Below are 19,264 nucleotides of genomic sequence, written 5' to 3'. Positions count from 1 at the left end.
TCATTAAATTCAAGTCATTTGATCTCAAAATCACATCCTGGGATCCTGAGAGGCTTCACAGATAAGGCTGCTTAATTGCTTTTCGTAATCTGTGTGGAATCATGAATGGGAAAGTACTAGAAGCCAGACTTCCAAACTACAGACTGGTTAGCCTGAGGCTGATCTGTATTGTTAAAAAAAACACCACTTGCGATAAGAAAGCGCTACACGCTGGGAGGCAGCATGGACTCACCCAGCAATGCCAAACCTTGACCACTTCCAGTTGAATGAGGACATAACAGAACTGGCAGAGAATGAGAGAACCTATGAATTTGGCAAAGTAATCAACAAGTCCAATGATAAAGAGAAACACCAGGGACCCATGAACCACATAAAACTGCAGAAATACCTGTGTTAATGCATTCGGGGAGCGGGGGGTGGGGCGCAGTAAAGTGAGAGGGTGGGAAGTCCACAGCTTTTTGTCAAATACCCCAGGGATCCATAAACTCCAATGGAAAGCTGTAAATGACTACCCTCAATACAGACTAACAATGCGATAGGGCAGAAGAAAATCATGGACTGAATTAAAACAGACAATCCCACCCTCTCCATTTGGTGAAACCACAGCTAAGAGGGCTGAGTTCCATCACTACAATTTAGACATCACAAAGCGGACCACATCCCAGACAGCAAAGGGATCCAAACCATATGAAAAAATGGTAAAACTGACAAGGAATGTTTAAACTCAAGAGAAAACTCGGGAGAAAGATGGCAACTGTTTTCGGGACCAGTCAGTGGAAGTTAGAAGGAAGATTTTTGGGCCAGCATAGGCAGAAGCTTTGTAATTAGAACTGTCAAGATAATGGATGTTCATCACATTATTTTAGGAGCACAGAAACCAGGACAACTCAAATATCTCACAAATAAGACACTGGTTGGCTGAACTCTCGTATGCAGTCTTTACCATATGCAGTCATTAAAAAGGAGGAGGTTAATCCACACGCATGAACACAGCTGTTCAAATGTCAAGTGATAAAAACTGCAGAAGAGTATAACATTCTCAAAAAATAAAAATGGACCCTTTTGGGACGCCTGGGTGGCTCAGTTGGTTGGGCAGCTGCCTTCGGCTCAGGTCATGATCCCAGCGTCCTGGGATCGAGTCCCACATCGGGCTCCTTGCTTGGCAGCGAGCCTGCTTCTCCCTCTGCCTCTCTCTGCCTGCCACTCTGTCTAACTGTGCTCACTCTCGCTTCTCTCTCTATGACAAATAAATAAATAAAATCTTTAAAAAAAAAATGGACCCTTTTACACAGCTGGCAGTATATTCAGAGGAAAACATATGTATACACATACAACATACAGTTGCCCCTTTTTGGGTTCTATATAGGTCTGTACTTGGTTTTTTTTTTTTTTTACAAGGACTATGGTAAGAAGGGTATGGGTACATATTCTCCCCAAGTCAGGACTGCCACCTCTGGAGTCAGCATTCCTGCCAGTGGAGGTAGTCCAGGTGGGACCACGTATCAGGAGCGCCATGGAGGGGTCCTGGCATCACATGAGGACGAGGCACCATGGCCTGTGTGATAGCCTTCCACATTCCAAACCCAGGCTCTTACAGATTCCATCAAACTGAGTCAGCTTAACTACTTCTTATAGTCATTCTCCTGTCTCATTTTCTACCCAACCTTCGGGTCCCTTTGTCCTTTTCTCCCTCCATCCATTCTGTTGTCTTCCTTTGAAACTCCAGCTCCAAAGAATTTAAAAAGTCACTTCAACTCTGTTAAAATCCACATCACAGCTACATATCTTTATCCAGCCTGTTCTACCTGTAGGCCCCCAATAATGGAAGCTGTGTCTTTGACATAGTGGATTAAACCCAAGAACATCTTCTAACCAAAGAAATTTAGCTCCTCCTCTCTGTCACAACTCAATGTTCTAGATCTACCTTGCCCTTTTCCCAGGGCTACAATTTTCTTCTGAAACCAAATAAAACAAATAAGCATAATTATAATTAGTTTCTTCTTTCATCAAAGAAATGGGGAATTAATGCTTCTTTGATAATCCTGGACAAAGTAATTACAGATATTCTGCTTTAAAACAAAAGGTGGAAGGCTGTATGAATGGAGTCATTTGAATGCATTAACAAAGGGAGCTATCAAAAAAGAAACATGTGGCTCATCCTTGAGCATTTCTCCCATCATTCACTCCCCACCTAACAGTTTATCTGTACATCAGGTGCTTCCAAAAGCAAGATATGGGGGAAAATGACATTTCTTTCATGTTCTAAAGAACTTTCCTTATCCTTTCATAGGATTAAAAAAAGCTGTCTTAATACTTAGAATATATTCAATATTACTTTTCTTACTTTGATACTTAAAAACTATATTACAAAAAAGCATCTTCTCTTATGCTGAATACAAAATTAAATTTGTTACCTCTCAAAAACAGTGATCTGAAAATCCTAAATTGGCCATTTCTTCCTCTGATCTTCTTTTAATGTAATTGTGTATGTGCATATAAAGGAGAAAATGTGAAAAATTATTAAATTGGAATGTGGTTCCTATAAATATATATTCAGGTGAAGAAATAATAGCTAGCCATTAGCACTGGCCAAAAATTCCATGTTTCTCCCTCCCCTGTCAAAATGTTACATCATCCATTCATTAAATTTTTAACTTGTAAAGGTAATTCATATATTTTGAGAATTTTGAGAATTAAAACAGAACTGGTGATGTAACTAAAACAGCCATTTCCACAGAGCCTACTACTTTTGATTAAAAATCTGCAATTTAAAAAATCTACTAAAACTGGCTCAGCCAGTAGAGCATAGGACTCTTGATCTCAGAGTCGTAAGTTCTTGCCCCACAGAGTGGAGAAATTACTGAAAAATAAAATATTTAAGAAAAAATAGCTGGCTACAGTCTAAAATTATTTTAGGCCTTCAGCCAGCCAATTTAAGATATTATTAGCTATTTCACCTTTCAAAATGTTTTTTTTTTAATGTCCAATATACTTAAACGAAACCTCACGCTTTTTATTAGTTTATCCATCAGTGGGGGGTGGGAAGTGTCACGGGGGACCGGAATAATCCCCAATCTAAAGATCCCAGATCTTAGGCTTGACACGGTCCCCAAGTCACTGTGATTATGGACAAGCCTCTGGTTCAGATATTTTCTCCTTATAAAAAGAATCAGTTTCATGAAGACACCTAAGGCCCTTCCTATATCCCAAAATGTTAACCTAATTTTCAGAATGATGAGTATAAGGTGTCATGTGGAAGGAAGACAGGCCTGGCTATCAGTTTTATCATCCCCTCTCCATAATTCAATCTGTTCAAAAGAAATATCCAGAAACAAAGCATCTACTAAAACAAATTATACCTCTGGGAACCACAGCTACATTTAATATTATTTTGATATTCAGCAAAACATGGAGCAGTCTTTATGTGCTGTATTACAAAAGCATCTACCCTAGTAGGAGAAGTCTCTTTATAAAATCATGCTCAGAACTGAAGCTTATACTGATTTATGTTAAAATCATCACCAAAAAAGCTAGATGCAAAATACCTTTAATTAATCCCTTTGTCCTGAAAAACTGAGTTAACGACCAAGGATAAGGCTATAAAAAAAATCAGTTCCTGCTAAGCACAAATCCTCTCATTAATACTGTAATTGCAGTCAAATACCAAGCGGTAAAGACAAATTTTAGTAAGGATTTACGTAACTCTTCTTCAAGCAGGCAACCGAACAGAACTTCAAGCAGGCAACCGAACAGAACTTCCGAAGTCAAGAAACCAGCGTAAGTGGGGGGTGAGGGAGAGGCCTCTCCTCAACGTAATACTCCCTCTAATACAAGTTTTAGCACCATTTGGTTAGTGGTCTATCCCTTCAACTTTTCTAGAGTGAAAAATATGTAGTTCAAAAATAAGTATGCTCAGAAAGTCTAATTTCCTTCCAATTTCAGCCAAGTCATAGAACACCACTAGAAATTAAGTGTGCACAAGCCTAAAAGGTAGAAAATGATTTCCAGAAAGCCCCTTAAGTCCATTGTATTATTTCATTATAGTTATATTTAGATAGTACAACTAAATTCTAAAGTTCTTCCTATTTATGGAAATATTTTCAACTACATAAATACTGTAATTTTATTTAAAAACACGGTAAAACAGAAGGAAAGCCAAAAAGGTTTAATCCTAAAACTTCTGAATGAGCAAGGCTTACCTGTGACACATGTAACATTTTCTGAGTAAATATTAAATCTGAGAATTAAAACTTTAAGGCCTAAAATCTTAGTATTTGCCCTTGTTCCTCTCCTGCTGCTAACCTCGTCTCCATTTTCTAACTTCTCCGATCTTGTTTGATTTCTGCTCATCATTTGGTTTCTCTCCCTCCTTTTTCGTCCACTCATTAAAAAACTTTCTCCTTCTACAATTCAATATAGCTGTCTGTATCCATCTCTTCCTGCATGGCTAATTTCCAATTCTAGGATTTTGTTTTCTTCAGCCATTTATTTTATTTAAAGGGAAAATCAGCAAGACTGAATTTGTAAACTCCTGTTTTCACTAGGTTCCTACCTGCTTCATACATCCCCCACCAAAGTCTCTCTCCCAGGGGAATCTAACAGCAGTCCACACCGTGAACTACCGCACCCTCCAGGAACCTACTAACCTGGGATGAAAGCAAGTCAAAGGTAGAAAACAAGAGCACTCTACTCCCCTACATAAGGGCTTAAGACTTGAGGAGAAAAACACCTTGGGTGATTTTTTAAGAACTCTGCCCATGTTAATTACAATCAGCCAAGTCCACGGGGCTGGGGAGGAGGGGTAGGTAAAAAGGAGACAGATAGAGAAAAAGACACTAAGTGAATGGTGAGAGTCTGCTTAACCTATTGACCTAGTTTCTACCAGAAAAGCTGCTCATCTCTGTGCTTTCACTCCAAGGGGCAAGTGAGCTAGCTGTCAGTTTAAACAATTTCAAGTTTATAGCTGTGTAAGTACTATTTAATAGACGAAGGGGATTTTAAACTTCTTCAAAAACAACTCAAACTTATTAGGAACCCTAACCAAATTTCACATTTGAAATCTAGGTTACTGGCTTTGTAAAAACAAACAAACAAACAAACATTTGTATTGTCAAATAAAGCACTGCTTATGTTTCTCATGTACTTCAGTGAGGGTTAGAAGCAAATTTCTGTTTTTTCCTCTAGATTTGTCTGGCTGTAGCTGAAGTTATTAGAAATAAACTTTTGAGTTTTCCGCTGAACTGTGGTAACACTACAGGTAACGGTGTGGCTGCTGGACAGAAATTTTGGATTGCTCAAGTGTTAGATTAGTCAAAACATGTCACAGTATCTAAGTAAAGGAATTCTGGAGGGCATATAGCACCTACATTTTACATAGATGCAACCGTACCCATACAGTGTCATTACAAGTGGTCTGCACCTCAATTAACCGGAATATCACACCATCCAAGTGTGACATTAAGGACAATCGATTTACTTATGTGTCACACAGTCCACTGTTAATGCTATCTATATCAACTATGCTAACAGAGAAAACATTTGGAAGATTATCAGTGTTTTGTGAAGACCAGTTCTGAGAGCTACTAACATTCTTCAGTATCCAAGGTATACTGGGACACTTAATTTGTAATCCTTGAATTCTTTCCCTCTCAAGGTTAGCACCAGACACCTTACCCCCATTTTAACATGTAGCTTTTAAAGCCACAATTTCTGCACCTTAAGTTAAAACCTTTTTTAAAAAAAGGTATTAGGAAGTTCTTCTGTAGCATGTTTTATTCTGATACTAGGACTAATTTTTACTAATAATGAAGCTGGGTTTTTTCAGCAGACTATCAAAATTATCTCAAAGTTGTAAAAGTTTCTATAACAAGGTTTCATAAAATGCAGATACAGTTTGTTAAATCCAAATATATTCTCAGTAAGAAAACTTTTTTCTCACTAAAACATTAGCTTTGCTCTTTAAAAGTTACATAAACCCAAATTTGGGGCCATATGATGAATTACACTTAATATATGAGGAAAAAAGCACACTAGGGAACCTGACTATCACAAGCTAGTTTATAAAACATTAAGAATAAAGCAGAATACATCTTTATAATCTGCTCCCTTACCGAACAGCCAGTGAAAAACCAACTGTAAAAGCCTAATTATAAGCTGAACAAATGTGTTATTTTTAATCTTTACAGGACTGAAAGATTTTCCTTCCTTTTGAAAAACTGGAAGATTTTATGATTATGATTAATACAATTTCTAAGGGGAATCATTGGCACGCTCTTACCTTATGCATATTTATGATGTTGAAGATGCCCTAGGTTCAAAAATATTAAAATGTCACTGTACTAAAGAACCAACATATGGGTATTTTAATGAATAATTTAACAATTTTGCTAAAAAAATCTTTTCTATACAAAAAAAGTATAATAGCATTTTGCCAAATATACATTTACTTCACAAAATGTTTTCAATAAGGCAGTGATTGTTTTTAAAAACCAAAAGACCGAAGAAAGCAAGGTTTAAACTATTTAAATCTTCCCATCACTGAAATTCAGAATGACAAATGTCAGGCCTTATCTCTGTTAACAGACGCAAAGACCCTCAGAGCTAGTAAAAAACAAAAAACAAAAATGCCACAGACATTTATGTCAGTAAAAACTGAAAATGAAGTCTATTTTAAACACCCACTACAGAGGGGACCTGGGTGGCTCAGTCAGTTAAGCGTCTGCCTTTGGCTCAGGTCATGATCCCAGGGTCCTGGGATAGAGCCCCGCATCGGGCTCTCTGCTCAGCCAGGGATCCTGCTTCTCCCTCTCCCTGTCACTCCCACTGCCTCTACTCGTTCTCTCTGTAAAATAAACAAAATCTTTTTTAAAAAAATCCACTAGAGATAAAAGGAATCCTAAGACCCCTTCAACAACTATATTAAAAGGACAAGATCCTTAAAATTTATTTCTTTGAAATAAATTTAAAATTTAAAATTTCTTTGAAATTCTTAAAATTTCTTTGAAATAAATTTAAAATTTAATTTCTTTGATAATACATCGAAATCCCCAGAATTGGGCTTGCACATCTGGAAGTTTTCCCACACCTTGTACTTTTTTCAGTGCCATTAAATTTCTCTGGCTATATTTTGTTCATGCAAATAAACTGAATTTTCATGACTATCTAACAACTTTTAAACGACCCAAGCTGGGCCAGAACACCTTATATATGTCAGATTGTGCCTCAAAAGCTACACAAAGGTTGAGTCTATAGGTTAGTTCCCTTTTGCAGATTAAAAAACAGGCTCAGAAAGGTTAGGAATCTTATCCCAGAACAAGTGGCACTGCTCAGAGTGGAACCCAGGTCTGCTCGCTTCCTGGTCCAAGGGCTTCCTACGATGGCTGCTAGAGCAGGGAGGGAGAGGACCGTGAGGTGCTGAAGCGTGTGCTTAACCCTGTGGCTTCTAAGGAACTCAGTGAGGAAATCTGGAAGCCACGATCTCTTTGGTGATGGTCCCACAGAGTACTCAGTACAAAAGTTAAGACCGTCTGTTTTCAGCTGGGGAGAAAAGTAGAGGATGAGGGAGAAAGATACTACAGAAGCATAAACTCAAAAGATTTCAGCATAGCTGGAGGACAAGACTCAGGTCCCCGCAACGAAAAGGGCTATTCCCTGATGAGAGGCGGAAGGCCCCGTTCCCTCACTACGAAGCTTCTGCTCAGATGTGTTTGTTACCACCAAAGAAAGAATTAAAGTCCACACAGGTTCCTTCCATCAAGCTTTGTTCACTTGCTTTTTATTTTCCTAAGGCCAGGGTCGGGATCCTGATGAAGAGATGCTACACTCAAGTTAACCTCATCAGCCGCGCTAAAGAATAGGTAGGTAGGTAAGCTCATTCAACATTAGAGCGTGCAGAACATCTTGAAAGGCTGAGAAACCAGGGAAAGGGTCTAATATGTGAGAAAGACTGTTTGCCATATTCTTGTTCAGAGAGTTTCTAATGAACAACTCACTCCTTGAACTTCTAGAGCAGCGCTGTGCAACAGAAATATAAAGAGCCACAAATGTGAGCCACTGATTAATTGTACACTTTCTGATAGCCACATTTAAGAAAGTAAAAAGGTGAAGTTGATTTTATGAGACTGACATGCCACCTACTGCGCTAACGAGGCACCTGAAGTTGATCTTAATAATGTGTTTCATTTTACCCAGTATACCCAAAATATCATTTCAAGCTATGATCAATATAAAAATGAGTAATGAGGTTATTTACACCCTTTTTGTCATCCTAATTGTTAAAAATCTCAATTCAGACTTGCCACATCTTAAGTATTCAGTAGCCACAAGCAGTAACCCTACTGAACAGCGCAGTTCTAGAGTCATAGCTATACACTAATTTTTTTATTAGAGAGTAATCTTTTAATCTTGACTTCAGCTAGTTTAATCCCATCAAACTGAATGGAAAGGCTCTCCATTTTTTTTAAAGGAGGGAAATTTTAACAATCTAAAAGAAATCTAATAATACTATGAATAAGATTCTTGATTATCTTAGTCATAGGATCAGGCTACTTAGCCTCCTAAGGAAAAAAAAAAATGGTAAATTCTAAGTTTGATTAGAGCTGCTAAGTGCCAAGACTTCTTTGGCATCACGACAATATTTCCCTGTAACTGTTCCTGAAAAAACACAATGCTGAAAAGTAGATGTGTTAACAGGACACCTAAGGAAAATAGGAACTAAGTTAACACCAACACAAAGAAATAATCTGACAAAGCCAGAATGTGGGACACACTAAGACAATCAGAGATCTTACCTTTCTCAAAAATAAAAAAAAAAAAGTGCGGGACTGTTCTAGATTAAGATTAGACAGATGTGATAAGCAAAAGCAGTACATAAATAATGACTAGATTCTAGGGCACTCTGAGAAATGGGAAAATTTGAATGTGGACTAGATATCACGTGGTATTACTGTTGATTAACCGAAGTGGAACGGCACTGCATTTGGGTAGGGCAGTTCTTGAACCTAGGTGACAGCTACAGTTATGTTATACTATTCTTCCATCTTTTCATGTTTGAACATCCTCATCACAAACAAGAAAAAGGAGAGACAGTTCCAGATTCAAAGGGAGACCTAACAATCCAATATGCTGTATGAACCTTGATTAAATCCTTTAAAAAATCAGCTTAAAAAAAAACGGCATTTAGGGGACAAGTGAGAAAAATCACAAAATGAAGAGCCTATTACATGACATTAAGGCATTACTGTTAATTTCAACAATGGTATTATGGTTATGTCGAATTTCCTCACTCTTGGGAGATGAGCTGCTCGCTCAAGCAGTTAGGGATGAAGTGTCATAATGTCTACAACATTCTCTGAAATGGTTTTACACAGCTAAAGCCAAAGTGGCAAGATGGTAACAGTATTAACCTAAAGGATGTGTTTATGGGTGATCATTCCAATATTCTTTCAGACTTTTTTTATGTTTAGAAAGTCATAGGAAGTTTTTAATAATTTAAAGCTAAAAATAAAATGTACCAGGGCGCCTGGGTGGCTCAGTGGGTTAAAGCCTCTGCCTTCAGCTCGGGTCATGATCCCAGGGTCCTGGGATCGAGGCCCCACGTCGGGCTCTCTGCTCAGCAGGGAGTCTGCTTCTCCCTCTCTCTCTGCCTGCCTCTCTGCCGACTTGTGACCTCTATCAAATAAATAAATAAAATCTTAAAAGAAAATAAAAATAAAAATAAAAATAAAATGTACCTATCAATATTCCGTTTTTCTAAATTTCAGCAAATAGGATAAAACCACAAATCAAAACTGCCTACGCTTTTCCCCATGTAGATTCTCATACTAAAAAAGGACCAGCACAGATGTAACATGTCTTTATTTCTGTGCCCTTTCTGGCAGTGTGCATATATAATGGATATTAAAATGGCTTTGTTTGAGACCTGCAGCATACTAAGTAAAGGAAAAATGGATGGGCCCTATTTTCAAGGGAGCTCAAAATAGTATGGTGCAAAATAGTTCAAATTCTTATTTCCCAACCCAGTTTTCCATTTAAGTTGGGTTTGTGAAGTTTTATTTCTAGAGATAAGCTCTCAAAAATGTTTCTCAACATTCAGAAAGCCATACATTCCTCCTGAAACTAATATAACAATGTATGTTAAACTCTATTGGAATTAAAATAAAAGAGAAAGCCACAGGCTACTATAAGCAGTAAGTCTCATACATCACTAAGACAAGAATCACTGACTACTTTCCATTTATCTTACCGGTATTACTGAAATAAAACTAAAAGATTTCTACTATATTACAAAAAAAACAAAGCTCCCTCTTTGGCCAGGGCCTTATTAAGTTTTCCTAAGAAATTAACTCAAGAAGGAAGCCTTAACATTTTTATTCTGAGGAGATCTACCCAATACTGGGCCAGTGGTGAATAATCACATCCTATGCTATACAAGCAAACAAAATCCATCAGAAGGTACAAGAGATGTTTCATATAATTTACAAAACTACCCGATGGTATTAACTTTCATTTCAGCCACTGTCACTACTGACCACCTGGAACTGGTAGTTAGAACATAAAAAGGCTCAGCGCTCAGCAATTAAAAATCATTTAGTGCTAACAATTATGCATCGTATTGTCCCACAGAAGGATAAATTTTATTTATTTCACCAGTACTTCCATCTAGACTAAAGTTGGAGGGTTTTGTTTAAGCAGTGGGAGAGCATTTGCATTTAGTGCATAAAGACAAAACAGGATTCTCCAGAGAAAGAGAACAATAAAAACTTTAGTAAGGAAAAAAATCGTTATCAGAGACAAATGATTTACATAGTTGACGTGGGGCTGATGATCACCCAACAAAAAGTAATTAAGCAATGTATTCTTTAGTTTCAATTATTTCTGCCAGATCCAGTGCATTCTGAGAATGAAGATAAAATCCCATAAAGTTGGGTTCTCTATTAAAAGTATAAGTTAATGATATTTCACAGCATTTCAGAGGAGGGGGGAAACCTGCCAGGCTGCTGAGTGTTATCTGCAGGGGCAAATCTGTTTATTTTTCAAATGGTGTAAACAACCCTCCTTTGCAAATATTCTATTTTTATCCCCACGTGTGGTAACTAAAGCTAAAGAACTATTTAACATGAAGGGTGTTGAACCAAAGCTTTAAGTGTGCTTTCTAGAAAGAGGAAAAGATGCAAGAGGTAAACAGAGCCCCAGAGGTAACCGTATGATTAGAAACCAATTAAGTTAAGCAATTATTGAAACTGCTTTCTCTCCTTTTGGCAAGAAAGGATCATAAGTGAGACTCTGATATAAAAATGAAAGATGCTTGCGTGCAAAAAGGCCAAGGCTGTTTTGGAGAAAGACTAATTTTCAAACAACAGAACTATTACATGGTAAAATGTGCACAGGGCTGTTTGATCAACGTCGACAGAGGATTTATAGTCTATTTAGTTAGAAATGCCAAAACAATGGTTTTAGACATTAAACATGTTTTCATGGTTAAATTTAGTTAGTATTCATAGTGAAATGGGGAAAACAGAACTACTTAAGAGTAGGGAAGAAACAACTAGGTAAGGGTAGGGAAGCATCACCACTAGGGCCTACTGCTTTTCAAGAACTATTTTATGTTTACTCACTACATTTTAGAGGAATACAAAACTGCCTTAATGTACATCATTCAAAACTACAAAAACTCCTCTCAACTCTAATTTCTGCATGTATTACTTAAATTAATTTTTAAAAACAGAGCTAACCTGACCCAATTCAGATTTAATTACTTTGTGAAAAGAAAGAAAAGCTAAAGCAAACTTGGAATATTTGGGGTTAAATAATTATGCTTCAACTTTAAAAGTACTTTTAAAACAAAACTACTCTACTACCTACCTGGTTCTTCTTTCCCCCACAAAATGTGTTTTTAAAAACCTAAATGTACAAGCTACAACACATTAGACTGCTTATCCACTAACTATTCTTTTTAGCTCCTGACCAAGCCTGGGAATCTTACCTATAAAGACATACTGCCTCAACTGAATGGTGAGTCCTGTCTGTTGCTTTCAAATGCACTAACCTTCTCAAAAACACTGGATGGGGTCATCAAACAAAACCTGATGTTCTGAATGATGGTATCGGTATGTCTCCAGCGTCTTCTATCATGCCGCAGCCAAGACTGCACAGCCTCGTACAGCTCTATCTCTGGGAACCTGCTCAGATGATCATTATCCAAATAAGACATGAGCTTCTCAAAGCTCAGATAAGACAGGAAGTCAGGTCTGGACATGAGTGGCACAAAGTTGTCTAGCAGAAAGGCGTCCAACTTCTCCCTGACTCCCTCGATGTTTACACCAAAATCATCTAAGAGTCTCATAATTTCTGCACAATTCTCTAAGCAGATTTTTGCTAACAGAAAAGAGCAGCAGAACTTCACCACTTCTATAAGTTGAACATACATGGCAGCCTGAAGGATCTCATGAACAGTATTCATACTCAGTTCTATAGTTCCATAATACATAAATTGAAGGACGTGGCTGAAACCAGTAGCAGTTAGACCTTTTAAATGAATTTTGTCCTGATCTCGCTCCCTCATGTCTGCAGTAAACATAATTCTGAAGTAATCACTCTGGGTGGCCAAGAGTGCTTTATGGGCCTGGAACTGATGATCTTCAATAACCAGAGTGACATCAAGAAGCAATCCCTCCTCATACAGTGCTCTGAACCCGGCAGAGACACTGGTGTCATGGATGGAGGAACAGAATCCTTCCACGTCCCCTGCCATGAATCACCTGGAAAAAAGGCAATCAAAGAAAACTGTATTAATCATTTCCATGCATTCTGAAGACATTATTAACTTAAGAGCTTAAACAATTTTTCATAATTATCTCAATTCCACTGCCTAAGTCTTAAATGTACAAGCCCTTTGGGAGAAGACAACCTAAAGGTTTACAGGCTAATGTTTTTGGCTTCCCTACCTGGGGAAAAAGTCTATTACATATCTATCAAACGATGGTAAATTGTTAACTTATAAATAATATATGCCTAGCCCACTGATTTTACACCGTTCACCGAATATATTTCACTATGTCCCCAAATTATCAACACAAAAAGGATCTGTCAGCCAAATGCTAAATTATGAGAAAAAGCAACAAAAAAGAAATCAAACCAAAAAGTACCACTGTTGACCTTGAAAAAACCTAGGAACTTACCCAAAGGAAATAATCAGATAAATACACCAAACTGTTCACACAAGATTTTTCTTTCTAGTCTTATAACTTATAATAAAAAACTGGAAAATATTCAAAAGCCCAACAACAGAGTATATGAAGTAAATGTGGTGTAGTTCTCTAATGGAGTACTGTAACAACTAAAAATGATGGCAGAAATCTACCTATTCTGACAAAGGATGTTTATTAGGTGTTGTTACGTGAAAAAACAATGAAGCAGACAACTGCAGTTTACTTGGTGCATTTTCCAAAATTAAATACACACAGGTGTGTTGAGATGAGAAAACGTCTGGAGGAACAGATACCAAAAGGATATCCCCGGGTAGTAAGATTTCAAGAAACTGAGATTTACCCCCTTCTCTTTTTTACTTACCTCATTAACCTTATTCTAAAAAAACAATGATCACATGTTATTTATATATTTAAAATATAAATATGTAAATTTTTGAAAGGAATGAAAGCACATTTTTGCATATCAGAGAAATGAAGCCAAGAGAGTGGAATGATAATTAGATCTTCTAGGGCAGAATAAACTAATTGAGTTTATTAGACTGTTTCTGAAGCAAAGTAATTTTCTCCTTTTCACACAACTACTCTCCTTCCCACCCTGCTGGCCAGGCCAAGGGCCACTTATCTTCTCCTCTCACCCTTCACAGCTCCGGGGCCTCCTCCCATCCCAAATTCCCTCCCTACCCTTTTCGTCTGTGCCCTGTGGAACCTTGGTTCAGAGTAAACAAACTCCCCTACCAGCTCCTGCTGGTCGCAAAATTTTCTCCAGTCTGATTTAAACATACCAAAAAAATACTCTTCTGTAGCTTATTAAGCCTACCTTCTAAGCCTTCTTTTAGGTTTCTACTGTCCTTTTTCTAAAACATGGCCTTTCGCTCAGATAAATATCCATCCTCTACTGCTCCTTGTCACTGATCACATACCCACATCCTCACCAATGACCCTCACCCCCATGTTCATGGACAACCTTGGCATCCGGCTAAGGCTCCTGTTCTCCACCTTTTCAATGCTCACATAAAATCAATCATACAAAACCCACAAAGTCCAACTTCCCTGGCCACCTCAACTCCTACAACCTCCCCCCTTACTCCATTTTAAAACCATGTTCCCCTACCTGCTAGAACGCACCACAATCTAAAACCCGTTACCATCTAAAATCTCAACTGTCAACTTTTCACTCTGGCTTAACCTTCATCTCTCTTTTCACTTGGCCTATCAATCCCAAACTTTACTTTCTGTCCTTTTCCTGCTTAGACCTTCTATTATCAGACCCAATCTCCCAAGTGCTTTCCTTTCCGGTCTCCCCACTCTATCACCAATACCTCCTCCTTTACTTGCCACAAGAGTGCCTCCATGTGTGCCAGACATTGTGGTAGGCATGGAGGTATGTGCCTTTCAGGAATCCCTCCTGCACCCTGGACTTGGCAGAGCCCTCCGATGTGGCAGTGAAAAGGCAGCTTCCATGGCCATGCTAAAAGCACTACTTCTCCACTCTAGTGAGTAGGCTATCACTGTATTGTTCTACTTTGTCTCATCAATATGTTATCTGTGACACCCTATGTTTAATTTCTTGACCTATTAACCCATTGATTCAGCAATTTTCCCAGTCTAAAGTCATCTTTAAAAAAAATCCTTTGGGGGCTCCTGGGTGGCTCAGTGGGTTAAAGCCGCTGCCTTCGGCTCAGGTCATGATCCCAGGGTCCTGGGATCGAGCCCCGCATTGGGCTCTCTGCTCAGCAGGGAGCCTGCTTCCCTTCCTCTCTCTCTCTGCCTACTTGTGATCTCTGTCTGTCAAATAAATAAATAAAATCTTTAAAAAAAATCCTTTGTTAGTCAGCAAGAAAAATGTCTGAAAGGATAATAGAACATAATGTTAAAAACGGTTATCTTGGGATGGTAGAATATCAAGCAGTTCTAATTTTTTCCCTTTTGCTAAGTTGTGTTTTCTAATCTCTCTGCCACAAAAGTGTACTATTGTTTTGGAAATTTCGTTTCTAAAAATCTCATTTTAAAAATTGAAATTTCATTTTAAAAATCAAAGGTTTAAAAAAAACCCTTTAATTGCCAAATCCGATGATTATACACTGGCCCCTATTTCTCAGAATCCTTCTGCAGTATGACTTCCTCCCTTGGCTCATCACTTGTTCTGTTTCATGATACTATTTCCCCAATTGTCTTCCTATTCCTGGGCTGCTTACTTCTGAATCTCCTCCCTGGACTCATGTTTCCGGAATGAACACTGGTGTCCCCCCAGACTTCTGTTCTCAGACCTTTTCTCTTCTCAACACTGTGTCTCCTTAAATGACTTCATTTAAATCCACGGTTTCTCCTATTACCCACCTCTACCCATAACTTGACCACCTCTGTCCCAGTGGTGAATGGTCCGCTAGATACTTAGTGCCCCACTGGGATCTCAAAATCATCATGTCTAAAAATAGTCATAATTCTACCCTCTCCCAATCAGTTCTTTCTTCCGTATTCCCCATCTTACCAAGAGGCATCCTAGGTGCTCTTGTCCCAGTTTGTCCCTAACTTACCTTCAAGTATTATTGATTAAATGACATAGTATGTTTACTTACCTAAGACAGCAAAGTATGCATAAGCTGAAATTATTATCAAGGTTTTTTTTATTAGTACTCCATTAATTCAAAAGCTATACTTTCGCTTTGGAAAGGCAGAACACAAGAGGGCTGTTTATCATTTGGAAAAGAGATATAAAATATTTTAGACTCTGTGAGCAATGCTTGGCAGAACAACTTTACTAATACATTCAAGATCAAAGTAAGCTACTAGGATTTTTTTTCCTGAATTATTTTTTAAAGGTAAAATTAGAATTAGAGCTTAGAATTTTCCAAGTGATATGAAGCATCTGTATACAACTGAGCACTGGGAACAAAAGGAACATCATACAGTGTGGTATCTGAATAATCAAACATTCTGGTTAATAGAGGACTACCCACATCACACTAATGATCAATTTTCAGAATAACTGGAATTAAAAAACACAGTAAGTTAAACCGATAAAATATTTGATATTTCATTATCTTTCTCAGGATCACCAATTAGCACTCTAACATCAGTCAAGATATTGGTCACATTTAATGAAGATTCAGCAGTACAAAACTGGACATTAGCATTCATATACTTGAGAGTAGACTACTTTGTCTTTTATTAATCTGTTATTTTGATAGTGCCTAAAATACCATATATTTCACTCCTTGTCAAAGTAACCCTCTCCATTCAACAGCTGTTACTATCAGATTAGGTATCAAACAGATATCATTCACCTTTCTGAAAAAGGTTCCATCTAAAGGATATTTTTAAAAGGAGATAATATGCTGCAGTAAACATAGAGGTACACAGATCTTTTTGAATTCATGCTTTCAGTTTTCTTTGCAGTCAAATGCTCTACCACTGAGCTATACCCCCTCAGTTTTCTTTGGGTAAATACCCAGAAGTGGAATTACTAGGTCACATGGTAATTCTATTTTTAATTTTTTGCAAAACCTCCATACTGTTTTCCACAATGGCTGTACCAATCTGCAATAGCCAAAATATGGAAGCAACCTAAGTGTCTACTGACTGATGAATGGATAAAGAATGTGGAGTTATACATATATAGATCACACACACACACACACACACACACACACACGGAATAATACTCAGCCATAAAAAAGAAAAAAAATCTTGCCATTTGCAACAAGATGGATGGACCTAGAGGGTATATAATGCCAAGTAAAGTAAGTCCGAAAGACAAAAATCATATGATTTCACTAATATGCAGAATTTAAAAACAAATGAACAAGGAAAAAGAGACAACAGACTCTTAAATACAGAGAACAAACTGGTGGTTGCCAGAGGGGAAGCTGGTGGGGGGGGGAATGGGTGAAATAAAGAGGATGAAGAGTACACTTCTCTTGATGAACACTGAGAAATGTATAAAATTGTTCAATCGCCATATTGTATACCTGAAACCAATATACACTGTATGTTAATGGTACTTGAATTAAAAAAATTTTTTTTTTAAAAAGGAGAAACCATGCTTTCTCAAAAGCAGCAATCTAGGTTCCAGATACTTACTATGGGAGAATCATCACAGGGCAAAGAAGCAAGGGAAAAAAAAAGAAAAGGAGAATGGTAAACTGGGAGTCAAAAGACCCTAAAAATACAGCACCCATTAGTATTCCTCTGGGCACCCAGCCCACTAAGGGGGACTCCAGGTAGGCCAGCTTCCACCCTGTGATCCTGTCCGGTCACATAAGGTCAGATTGGGGTGGGAAACAGGCATCAAGATGAACTCTCTCTTGTCAAGAATTTAGAAAAGGGAAAAAGAGAGGCGCACCGACTGTGTATGACTAGGACTAGAATATGTTGAAGAGCGGCTGTGGGCACCGACTTCTGTCTGCCATGCTGGCTGGCTATCAGAGAAAGCCAGTGAACTGAGAAAGAAGAATAAAGCTAAGACAAGAGGACAGGGAGTGCTCCCCAATACCCTCATTTTTCCCATTGCTAGGCCCAGCTCTATTCCTGTCCCCGGAGTCTAAAAGAAATCCTTCCATGCTTAGAATAAATTCCAATTTTACTACCTTAGGTGGGTTTTTCCTTCGTATTATAATCAAGGTCCCTGACTAATATGTTTTAGAACAGAAATTGCTATACTTTAAGTTACTCAAACTTTCTTGGTCTTATATGTGTACATCTGTAACTGAGAACATTGAACATGATAAAAATTCAAAATTTTTAGTCCTAAAACTCTCACTTATTCTCCTCCACAGGTATAATGCACTTATGCAGGCATGCAGACTAAATAAACTATAGTTATTTTCTCAAGTCTTAGCAATGCATTTGTCAAATTTACTTGATCTAAATTGACTCTTAAAACTAATTTGTGATAGCTGGAACATATCAGTAACTTTTTTTTCTACATGAAAAAGCTTGGTGCATCTATCAATAAGACTAACAGCTTTAGAGCAGCAGCAGCATTTCACATTTTAATGGGAAGCATGTGTATAAGCAGAAAATGGTAAAATACTCAGTGATTAACTGACCAACATTTAATCTCTAAATGGAAGTAGTGAGTTAAGAGTACAGGCGTGGAGTAAGGTGCCATGTTTGAATCCCGGGTCTGCCTCTTACCAGCTGTGACCTTGGGGCAAGCTATTTACTCTGTGCTCTGATGTCCTGATCTGTAAAAAGCGACATCAATATCAACAGAACCTTCCTTATAGGTTGCTGTGAGGATTACATGAATGACTACACGTAAATACTTGAGACCAGTATGTAGTCCTTAAGGACACCATAATGTTAGGGCTTATTATGCCCTTTCTGTTGGTGTTACTGGAACCAGTATAACAGACCTGACCCTTTAAGAGTCCCGTTGTCTCTGGAAAAACCCTTCTCCTTAGCCATAGCATTTCCTTCAAACCCCAACCTGTCTTTATCAGTGAAGTCCAACTCTAACTTGATAAAGACACTAAGGCTGATGGGTGAAATTTTTCAAGGTCATGCAACTAGTTAGAGAGATAAAACTGGAATTTGATTTGCAAAAAATACAAAGAAATTTTTATTCTGTTGGAAAGAGCAGAACTTTGGAGATTAAGAGTGCTCACTAGTACTTACCACTGTGTGACCTGGAGAATTTCAGTTAACTTCCTGACTTCAGTTTCCATCCATCCACACATTAGGAATTATCACCACCACCTTATTACTGAGTTGTGGTGGTGATTAAATGAATTTACTTAAATGCCTAGCCCAGAGCAAGGCACTCCACCAGAGGTCACTCAATCTTGGCTTCCACTGTCCAACTCTTGCCTATTTATCATTCACAAAACCAAAGGAACTGGATACCCCTCAAAATCACCTCTACAGATCCCACACCCCCCTATGGTTTATCACAATTTAAGTTTAGAAGAGAGTAGGAGATGTAATGGTAGTCAAAACCCTGGACTTCATTTTGCAATGACATTATTTTCCATTTTTTTCTCATCACACAAATATAATTTCCTAGCTTTTATGGGCTCTTCAAGTTTTTCTGCCCTAACCAGAGTACCCACTCT

The 19,264-nt window shown here is 38.0% G+C and overlaps 1 protein-coding gene across 2 annotated transcripts in view; it reads right to left on the bottom strand.

Annotated features, from left to right (window-relative positions):
- KLHL15 (kelch like family member 15) overlaps positions 1-19,264 on the bottom strand; it is a 35,200-nt gene that overhangs the window by 9,443 nt on the left and 6,493 nt on the right. For both annotated transcript variants that reach the window (XM_047715623.1, XM_047715622.1), the window contains exon 2: positions 12,047-12,758. In XM_047715623.1, coding sequence (XP_047571579.1) covers positions 12,047-12,751 — 705 coding nt within the window. In that variant the 5' untranslated portion in view covers positions 12,752-12,758. The remainder of the gene's footprint in view (positions 1-12,046; positions 12,759-19,264) is intronic.

Source organism: Lutra lutra, chromosome X, assembly GCF_902655055.1.
Source record: "Lutra lutra chromosome X, mLutLut1.2, whole genome shotgun sequence".
Taxonomy (NCBI): Eukaryota; Metazoa; Chordata; class Mammalia; order Carnivora; family Mustelidae; genus Lutra; species Lutra lutra.
This window is presented reverse-complemented; position numbering and strand designations above follow the sequence as displayed.